Here is an 11,331-nt window from a genome sequence, read left to right as displayed (position 1 = left end):
TCCAAGCTTAATACATATTTACTTGGAAAGTTATGCACAGTATGCCTTTTGGTCGCTGGGGTAAAGGTTGCTGTTACTAAAAATAGAAAAAAAAATCTGCTCAATTTAACTTCAATACAGAATAGGGTATATGGACCAAACCTAGAATTTAGGAAGCAATCATGGAGGCATGGTTTTAGATGTATATTTTGGTTGCTTGGGTCAAGGTCATTGTTACTAAAACAGAAAAATGGTTTCACGTTGGAAATGAGGTAAGCAGGACAAACCTGGTAAATAGGTAGCTTTTATAGAGTCATGTATTTGTTTCACTTTGGGTAGCTTGGATCAAAGTCATTGTTACCCGATATAGAAAATGCTTTTGATCAGTAAGTTAGTGAGGAAAAAGTAGCTTCCAAAGAGACCGAAATTTAGTTGCATTTAAAGTGCTTTTTGTAGGCAGAAAATGCTTTTTCAAGGGCATAACCTTTATCCCTTTCTGTGGTGAATACCAATCACTGGATTTGGTTGTTAGCTCACCTGAGCCAAAGGCTCATGGTGAGCTTTTGTGACCGCTCAATGTCCGTCATGTGTTGTGCGTCGTCTGTCCATCAACATTTTCTAAAAAAAATCTTCTTGAAAACCACTGGACAGAATTACATCAAACTTCACAGGAATGATCCTTGGGTGGTCCCCTTTCAAAATTGTTCAAAGAATTGAATTCCATGTGGAACTCTGGTTGCCATGGCAACCGAAAGGAAAAACTTTAAAATTCTTCTTGTCCTAAACCGCTAGGCGTAGAACCTATATATTTCGCATGTGACATCATCTAATGGTCCTCTATCAAAATTGTTCAAATCATGCCCCTAGGATGAAAGGGGCTGGTCCCAAGATTTACATAGACTTGTATAGGAAAAACTTTAAAAATCTTCTTGTCTAAAACCACAAGACCTAGGCCTTTGATATTTAGTATGTAGCATCGCCTTGAGGTCCTCTACCAAAATTGTTCAAATTATGCCTCTGGGATGAAAAGAGGCCCTGCCCTGGGAGTCCAAAATTTAACATAGACTTATATAGGGGAAAAAATCTTCTTGTCTGAAAGTTGAAGGCCTAGGCCTTTAATATTTGGTATGTAGCATAGCCTAGCAGATCTGTAACAAGATTGTTCAGATTATTCTCCTGGGGTGAAAAGAGGCCCCGTCCTGGGAGTCACTTGTTATATGAGTCATATAGGAATAAATACTTCAAAAATTATCAGATCATATTTCCTAGACTGTTTAATTGTAATTAACTGATGACTCCAAGTGATTAGGGGTCACCTGACTGTGACCTTGACCTACTGACCTACTTTCTTGTTTTTTAAGATACAGTCTTAAAATTTGGATGACAAGTACAGTTTTGTACACCGATCTTAAAACTGACTTTCATTGACCATGAATATGACCTTCTGACCTACTTTCTAATATTTTAGCATCAGTTTGCCATTTTGAATATGTAGCTCATATTACTCAGGTGAGCGATTCAGGGTCATCATGACCCTCTTGTTTTACTTCTTCTTATGATGAAATATATTAATGATATATACATAAGGACTTGAAAGTCTCGTTTCAAGAACCACAGACCTTGCATAAGCCAGCTGGATGGCATGTGAGGAATCCTAAACCCAAGGTGAGGCTCACACCTACATCAGTGAGGGGCAAATGATTTGAAGTCAGTGACCCTAACCACTTGACCATGGAGGTCCTGCCTTATCCTCCCCCAAAACTAAATATTTATCGTAGTACTTGTATTTTATGTGTGTGCATATATGCGTACATTTGCATGTAAAAGATAAGACATACACACAAAACTAGTCCTGCATTCAGTTATAACCACAAAAGGTTAAAACAGGTTTTTGTTATAAGGTAACAATAAAACTTTAATTTGGGTCACAGTGGAGTACCTTTACAGGATTAGAATATGAACTGGAGATGAATGCAGATAAATGTTTAAACAAACATTTGATAGAACTTTTTACATTAAAATAGGTAAAATGTATCTTTGGTCTTTGGCGAAGCTTTGTGAGTCTGTTCGAGCAGCAGGGTGGCGTAATGGCTTTGCGTACTGGACTGATATTGGAGGTCCACCAGGAAGTGGCATCACTCTTTTTGATGTTAAACAAGTTTTCACCTTCAGTCCTGATGCTCATCATGTACGATTTAACAATCATTTCGGTTTAAATAAGCCACAACGATTGTGTATGAATGTTTCTGATGTTGGAAGAACTTCCTTCTCCTCTGTGATTGACTGGTTTGACAGTGGTGGTGTGAAGATAGGATCATTCTTTGCAAAATGTGTTTTAGCTGATGCAAAGTTAAGGAAACCTCTTCCTCTTCCAGACTGCTTCTATAAAAGTTCAGTTGTCTATCCAGAAAACCATACATTGACAACATCTAAGAGATCAGAATTTCCAGAAGTACCTTGTCATGCTTTCCGCTTTCAAGTAAAAGTTCTCCGTAGTGATTATGATAAAAATGATCATGTTAATCAAGCTACATACTTCAGGTGGTGCTCTGATGCTGCAGCTGCTGGGGCTATTAAGGGACATTTTAATCAAATAAAAAATTACATAGAACTGTATCCAATGAAAACCATGGAGATAGACCATCTTGGTGAAGCATTTATAAATGAAGACATTATACTGTATGTATGGGAATGTGAAAAGGAAAATAACTGTCTAATGTTTTCAATTGAAAAAGAGGCAAAGGCTATGTTTCGTATGAAAATGACCTTTTACAACACTAATCTGAACACAGATTAATTACAGAAAAAAACAACACATTGATTCTTTTGATACGGTTTGAATTGATAAACATAACAGATATGCTTATTTTTAAATGTAGGGAATTATTACATGTATGCTTGAACATACATGGGAGAAACACATAATATGTTTTGAAAATCTACATGAGATCTAATTGAAGTGGTTTAGTACTATGATGTTATTGAAATACCCAGTCCATGGAACTAGTCTTTTGTTTAGATAGATACAAACAAAACAAAACTGTAACAACTTTGTTGTAGCTCCATGAGTGTCCCAAATGTTTGCCATTTGAAAAGCTTTGCCAAAGATGAAAATGTTTAAATTTTATTTAATATTTATCATTTTAGGTAAGTTTTTATAATACATTGTAATTCAGTTGTTAAATGGGTTGAGTTTTACAAAATTTAAAGATCCAAAAAATGCTTTGTGGAAAATGGGCTTGAAATAAACTGAAAGATCATTTAAGTCTACTTTTTCTAACATTTTAAAATATTTCAAAATCTTTTTTTTTCAGGTAAGATGAATCTATGGTCAATGGCAAAGCTTTTTGAATGCATCCGTTATGCAGTATTACCCTATGGTTTTGGTCATTTTGATATGCTGAAAGATGATGAACATTCCATATTTATGGCAAGCACAGCATACCATGTCACTGATAATGGTAATTCTTTGAACTCAAGACCACACTGGGGTTTGAATTTTCCTATGTACACAACTTTGAACATAATTTACGCTGGAAGTTCTGCATTCAGTTTTGAAATAAAATTGACAAATTTTGACACTAGCGAAATACTAATGACTGCTGAAATGACATTTGTTTACATTGATTACAATACACGAAGACCTGCCCCATTTCCAGCTTGGTATGAAGAGGCGAAAAATAAGAAAAAATTTGGGCCAGCTTTACCGCGTTTGCCGACACTGGAAATTCCGCAGAATGCCTTCCAGTATGAAGTTCACTCAAATTATAGTGACATTGACCATAATGGACACGTGAATCAATCAATTTATGTTAAGTGGTGTACGGATGCCGGGACTGAAGCAGCGTTAAAGGGACTGTACTCTGGATTCATTGACAATATAGGAAAATATCCTTTAGATAGTCTGGAAATTAAATATATAGGTGAGGGAATGGTTGATGAGCAGTTTGCAGTTAACACCTGGCAAGATAAAGATTCCCCCTTAGTATTGCACTTTGCTGTTACAAAACAGAAAAAACTTACAATTGTGGCAAAATTTACCTACAAAGCCTCTGAATTAGGTTCTAGGTTGTAGAACTGAAATTGGAAAAAAATACTACACTAGGAAAAATTAGATCATAATTTTATGAATTTATATTTTAAAAAAAAATCTTTGCATGTATAAATAATAGAAACCTTATTGTTACGGTCATTGTACCCCCCGACAACAAAGTTGTAAGGGGGGGTATACAGGTTTCAGGTTGTCTGTCTGTCTGTCTGTCAGTCTGTCCGTCTGTCCGTAGACGCAATCTTGTGCGCACCATCTCTCCTTATCCCCTTGACAGAATTTAATGAAACTTCACACAAGTGATCAGTACCAACAGTAGTTGTGCATGGGTCATGTTAGGTTCTTTTAGAAAAAAAATTTGCAGAGTTATGGGACTTTGTTTTTTGTTACTATACTATATACATAGGCACAATCTTGTGCGCACCATCTCTCCTTATCCCCTTGACACAATTTAATGAAACTTCACACAAGTGATCAGTACCAACAGTAGTTGTGCATGGGACATGTTAGGTTCTTTTAGAAAAAAAAATTGCAGAGTTATGGGACTTTGTTTTTTTGTTACTATACTATATACATAGACACAATCTTGTGCGCACCATCTCTCCTCATCCCCTTGACACAATTTAATGAAACTTCACACAAGTGATCAGTAACAACAGTAGTTGTGCATGGGGCATGTTAGGTTCTTTCAGAAAAAAAATTGCAGAGTTATGGGACTTTGTTTTTTTGTTACTATGCTATATACATAGACACAATCTTGTGCGCACCATCTCTCCTCATCCTCTTGACACAATTTAATGAAACTTCACACAAGTGATCAGTAACAACAGTAGTTGTGCATGGGGCATGTTAGGTTCTTTCAGCGACAAAAATTGCAGAGTTATGGGACTTTGTTTCTTGTTAACATACTATGTACATACAGTCTGCATATGCAGTCTTGTGCGTGCCTAATCTACCAAACCCTTGCACACAATTTAATGAAACTTCACACAAGTGATGAGTACCAACCCTAGTTGTGCATGGTGCATGTTACATTCTTTTAGATAAATATTCTGCATAGTTATGGGACTTTGTTTTTTGCTACTATACTGTATACATACAGTCTATATACATACAGTCCAGAGTCCCAAAATACAACTAGGGCTAAGTGACGGTTTTACTAACATTTGTTACTTAGAAGAAAAAAATCTCAGTACATGGGCATAGGGGAATAAAATCATTTTTAAGGGAAAAGTGTACTGTTTGAAAGAAATTTTCAAAAGGAAAGAGACAAATTATAAATGGTTCCTACTTCAGAGGGAAAATAAAGCAATTACAACATTAACTTCATAATACCATAAGTATGCAAGCTCAGCTGATAATGTATGCAGTGGTGCAGTTGTTGTTTTTAACCTCTGACATTTCTGTCTCTCAATTGTGATATAGTTGTTGCTCATTTTGTTTTTGCTGTAAATATTATGAATATTATTTGTTATTTATGTGGATCCAATGTAATATTTTTACAAAAGATGTGCTTTTCTTACTTGATGCTACAATTATGAAATAATGTTGGCTTTTCAGTTGGCTACATAGGGTTTGCATTCGTTGATCATGCGGCAAATTTAACTTATTTTAATATAATGCAATGATGTTATTAAAATTTGTGTAAAGTCAGAACTGTTTGATTAAAACTAGGGCCAGGTACTGTACTAATAAACAGAAAAGTTTGCTTTACAAATATAGTCAGCATTTCAGATTGTGAACATTGGTGAATACATGCCTCGTCTTTCTGAGAAATTATTCCAAGAACATATTTCATATAAGCAAGACACAAAGCTTCACCATTGTTAAAATACTTGAGAAAGAAGTGAATGTAATTATATTTTAGCCAACATTCATCAGCTGATTGCTTTTTGTGCATATTTTTCTGTATAAATTGTTGAGGCAGTTTAGTATCTGAGGCTTCAGAATGACCTTTAGGGCAAAGGAAGATTGAAGATTGTTGTACTGAAAAAGCTTTGTTCAAAAGATAATATGATCCACAGAGAAGTATTGTTATAGGTGTACTGGCTATTGTGACATTTGATAAAGACATCAAATATTTATTTGGATGTATTAAAATTTTGGCAGTTCATTTACCTAAGAATGATATTTACTTGTATTGTTATGTTTATTTGCCGTATAGGCTTTTGCTGATATTCTGTGATTTGTATATATTTGATTTCATATGAAATAGTGAATTGTTGCAAAATTTTAGTTTGATGTATAGAAGAATAGTTATATGTAATCAGAGTAGGCATTATAGTATAAAACTTCATATTTTAGTGAAGTCATTTATGTACAAATTTGAAACAAATAGGGCAGTCATACTATTTTGACTAAAATTTAGATTTTTTCACCAATATTTCATAAAACTAAATTATGCCAAAAGATTTATTTTGATATATGACCAGTTACTGTACCAGACTGGTACTGCATTGAAAATAGTACCAAATTTGTACTTTTATTATTACATCAATGGAAAATATGTTGCCTAGTACATTCCATTCATAATTATTTTCTTATTTGTAACAGACATATATTATTTATGGTTTTCTGTAACTTACGTGTTGCTAGGGTTCCATATATATTGATAAGTACATGTTGGATTTGAAGTAATTACTTTCACGTAAGGTGTATTAGTATTATTATGCAATGTAGTGAAAATGTGACTGGATTTCCTTTACTGATTAAATTTAAAGGGAAAATAATCTATGTTGTAAAAGTAAATTTCATTTTTAAAGGTTTTGATTCAAACAGACATTTTGAATTTTGTTGTTTGGTATACTGACTTATGTTTATGATTCACTGCTTAATCCATTTCAAATTGCAGTATTTACATTTGTATACAACAAGAAAAATAATGCTACTTTTTTCTGTACAAGTTTGGATTTGTTTGGAATATTTTAGACATTACTAACATGTTTAAGTTAGTTCAGAAACTTCATTGGAATTCTTTTTAGGAGATGCCATAAAAACTGAAATTTGACTAATTTTTAAGACTGTCACTGACCAATTCCACCATATAAAATTCTAGATTTTCTCAGAGGATAATTTAGCAAATAACCTACAGATCAGTTATGAACTAGCTCTTCATATGTTTTCACAAATAAGTTCTAAGAAAGTAATGCCATTGAAATGCATGAATATATGTTTTTACACAATAAGTGACATACAATGTTTTCAAAGATCATCAACAATATAATCTAGAAATGAAATGTATCCCGATTGCGTCACGTTTTACAATATTCAGGCCAGAAATATTACAAGTACTACATTGTGTAAACATTTTACTATGCAATTATGGCTTTCTTTAAAATGTAATGCAGAAGTATTTCGTTTGTTGATACAATATTAGAAATTTTTGAATAGTGCAGCATTACTGTTTATTTAAACCCCTTTCATATGCAAATGAAGTATAAAATTGATGTTTTGTTGTAGTGTTTATTGATATAATATTATCTCATTAGCATGGTAATTTTGCACTATTTCTATACCAATAAAACTGTGTACAGAATTAATATCTAATTATATTTTTCATTGCCCCTTTTTAGCTCACCTGTCACAAAGTGACAAGGTGAGATTTTGTGATCGCGCGGTGTCCGTCGTCCGTCTTCCGTCCGTGCGTGCGTGCGTCCGTAAACTTTTGCTTGTGACCACCCTAGAGGTCACATTTTTCATGGGATCTTTATGAAAGTTGGTCAGAATGTTCATCTTGATGATATCTAGGTCAAGTTCGAAACTTGGTCACGTGCCATCAAAAACTAGGTCAGTAGGTCTAAAAATAGAAAAACCTTTTGGCCTCTCTAGAGGCCATATATTTCATAAGATCTTCATGAAAATTGGTCAGAATGTTCACCTTGATGATATCTAGGTCAAGTTTGAAAGTGGGTCACGTGCCATCAAAAACTAGGTCAGTAGGTCTAAAAATAGAAAAACCTTGTGACCTCTCTAGAGGCCATATATTTCACAAGATCTTCATGAAAATTGGTCAGAACGTTCATCTTGATTATATCTAGGTCAAGTTTGAAACTGGGTCATGTGCCATCAAAAACTAGGTCAGTAGGTCAAATAATAGAAAAACCTTGTGACCTCTCTAAAGGCCATATTTTTCATGGGATCTGTATGAATGTTGGTCTGAGTGTTCATCTTGATGATATCTAGGTCAAGTTCGAAACTGGGTCACATGCGGTCAAAAACTAGGTCAGTAGGTCTAAAAATAGAAAAACCTTGTGACCTCTCTAGAGGCCATATATTTCATGAGATCTTCATGAAAATTGGTCAGAATGTTCACCTTGATGATATCTAGGTCAAGTTTGAAAGTGGGTCACTTGCCTTCAAAAACTAGGTCAGTAGGTCAAATAATAGAAAAACCATGTGACCTCTCTAAAGGCCATATTTTTCATGGGATCTTCATGAAAATTGGTCTGAATGTTCATCTTGATGATATCTAGGTCACGTTCGAAACTGGGTCAACTGCAATCAAAAACTAGGTCAGTAGGTCTAAAAATGGAAAAACCTTGTTACCTCTCTAGAGGCCATACTTGTGAATGGATCTTCATGAAAATTGGTCAGAATGTTCACCTTGATGATATCAAGGTCAAGTTTGAAACTGGGTCCCGTGCCTTAAAAAACTAGGTCAGTAGGTCAAATAATAAAAAAAACCTTGTGACCTCTCTAGAGGCCATACTTTTCATGGGATCTGTATGAAAGTTGGTCTGAATGTTCATCTTGATGATATCTAGGTCAAGTTTGAAACTGGGTCAACTGCGGTAAAAAAACTAGGTCAGTAGGACTAAAATTATTAAAATCTTTTGACCTCTTTAGAGGCCATATTTTTCAATGGATCTTCATGAAAATTGATCTGAATGTTTACCTTGATGATATCTAGGTCAGTTTCGAAACTGGGACACGTGCGGTCAAAAACTAGGCCAGTAGGTATAAAAATAGAAAAACCTTGTGACCTCTCTAGAGGCCATATTTTTCATGAGATCTTCATGAAAATTAGTGAGAATGTTCACCTTGATGATATCTAGGTAAAGTTCAAAACAGGGTCACGTACCTTCGAAAACTAGGTCAGTAGGTCAAATAATAGAAAAACCTTGTTACCTCTCTAGAGACCATATTTTTCAATGGATCTTCATGAAAATTGGTCAGAATTTTTATCTTGATAATACCTAGGTCAAATTCAAAACTGGGTCACTATGTCAAATAATAGAAAAAACGACGTCATACTCAAAACTGGGTCATATGGGAAGAGGTGAGCGATTCAGGACCATCATGGTCCTCTTGTTTCATATGGCAATATTATACCTGTTAGGACTCTGATAAGCAGAATTTTAAATTACTGAATTTAATGCATGGATAGTAAACTAAATGTAGTTCAGTACCTGTTGTATATTATGTTGCACTTTGTACTATATGGAGTAAGATATATTATACAGGAAACAACTGTATCTAATTGTAGTAAATAAAATCAGAATATTTTAAAGTTACTGTTTTTTCTTTTGCCTATAAAACTTAGCTAGCACAGGCTGAAAGGCTGATTCTGAGCCCAGTCTTGATTTTGTTTTTGGTTGTTTGTTTTGGGTTTAAAGTCGTTTTTCAACAGAATTTTAGTTATGTAACGGCTGGCAGTCAATTTAGCCACTGTTCCTGAATTCTGTAATAGTACAAACGTGTTCTCCACAAGTAACTGCCAACTTCCCCACATGAGTTAGAGGTGGAGGACAAATGATTTCAGACTCGCTGTCTATTAACAAATCGTCATGGGGGGTGACCCTGCGATCCATAGATCTGCACTCTCCCTAGTGAGCTGTGGGGGCGGGCTCTCAGTCTTGAAGATGACCAGTGGCAAGATTGCATTCTAAGACTGGTCACCATTGTTTTAGTTTCATAACCTCAGTTTCATATCATGCAGATTAGTTACTATGCTCATGGCAGTCGGTCTGTTTGGTAACTGATCAATAACTGGTGAACATTTATGTCTGTGAACGTCAAGCTTCAGTAGTTGACCCCTTATGTATTGGGGAGGGATGGTAAAATGTCAGAGTCACAGTGAACTTCAGACTGAAAACCGTTTCTGATCAATGAATGGAGAATGTTTGGGCCTATGTTCAAACTTCATAGGATGATTGTCTGTAGTAAGCAGATAACCTTAATTTGTTAGGGGCTCAGCAGGTCACATGTCAAGGTCACAGTGACCTCAAGACTGAAGATGATGTTTGATAATCCGGCCAACGCTCGGGCTCAGGGCCACTGGACTTCATAGGATAATTACCTATTGTCAGTAGATGACTCCCGTCATGTTTTGGGACCAGTAATCCAAACTTTAAGAAAGCTTAAAGCTCATTTTGAACAATAACTGGAGAATACTTGAGCGTATGGCTTCAATCTTCACAGGATGATTGGTCATTAGATGACCTCTATAGTTTTGAGTGTCGGTAGGCCAAAGGTCCTGGTCACAGTGATCATGAAACTGAGAACTGTCCCCAGTCACTTATTTCTGAACTATAAGACCTAGCAGTGTCAAACTTCTATTGCTTGTGGTAAGTAGATGATCTCAATAGTGTATTTGACATTATGCTGTCAAACTTCATTATAATATATATATGATATGTCAAATCTGTATAACACCCCATGATAAACATGTTCAAAAGTGCTTCACATACAAAGATTGCTGCTTGACAGGAAATTCATCCTGTACCAGTACAGAGCGATCTGACCAGAAAGACAAAGTGAGAGAGAGAGAGAGCGGTATTCTAGATACAGACATGCCCAGTAAAAAATCCTGACATGAGCATGTTTCTGAATAGACAGGCTGATTCTCTAATGTGTATAGCACTGACACCAGCATTATTACAAGACTTAAAAATTCTCATATGAATCGCTCGACCATAGTTTGTGCTATTGTTAGGTCTACAGTTCAACACAGATTTGCTGGGCTTAAGTTGGAAATTGAGAAAAAATATTTTAAATTCTTTTCTGTTATGTAATAAAACAGTTATTGAATGATGTACGGTCAATAGTCAAAACTATTATCCCTTGCACCTTGAGCAGTATACCGTCTTAGAGGGAACTACAATGAACAGCATTTCAGACATTCCAGTATCCAGGCTGGGCATTGGTCCTCGGGATCTTCTGGATTGACAGTCCAAGTGTTTACCACTGGACCACCATCCGCTCATTGAATGTTTGCTAATGGTTATTAAAAAAACCCGATTGTTTAGAGGCTTATCGGGTTTATAGTTGATTGAAAGTGCTGTTGATATGAAAACGATTTCTGA

At 35.3% G+C, this 11,331-nt stretch overlaps 1 protein-coding gene and 1 long non-coding RNA gene across 3 annotated transcripts in view; both read left to right on the top strand.

Moving 5' to 3' along the window:
- Positions 1-9,536, top strand: part of LOC123561343 (uncharacterized) — a 61,062-nt gene extending 51,526 nt beyond the window's left edge. The window contains exon 3 of one of the 2 annotated variants that reach the window (XM_053553300.1): positions 3,294-9,536. In XM_053553300.1, coding sequence (XP_053409275.1) covers positions 3,294-4,054 — 761 coding nt within the window. In that variant the 3' untranslated portion in view covers positions 4,055-9,536. The other variant, XM_045353637.2, reaches the window with a different exon arrangement.
- The window catches only part of LOC128559976 (uncharacterized), a 168,923-nt gene that overhangs the window by 73,595 nt on the left and 83,997 nt on the right, over positions 1-11,331 (top strand). The gene's annotated exons all lie outside the window — the stretch shown is intronic.

This window comes from Mercenaria mercenaria, chromosome 10 (genome assembly GCF_021730395.1).
Source record: "Mercenaria mercenaria strain notata chromosome 10, MADL_Memer_1, whole genome shotgun sequence".
NCBI classification, from domain to species: domain Eukaryota; kingdom Metazoa; phylum Mollusca; class Bivalvia; order Venerida; family Veneridae; genus Mercenaria; species Mercenaria mercenaria.
The sequence above is the reverse complement of the archived record's forward strand: the minus strand, read 5'-3'. Positions and strand labels throughout refer to the sequence as shown.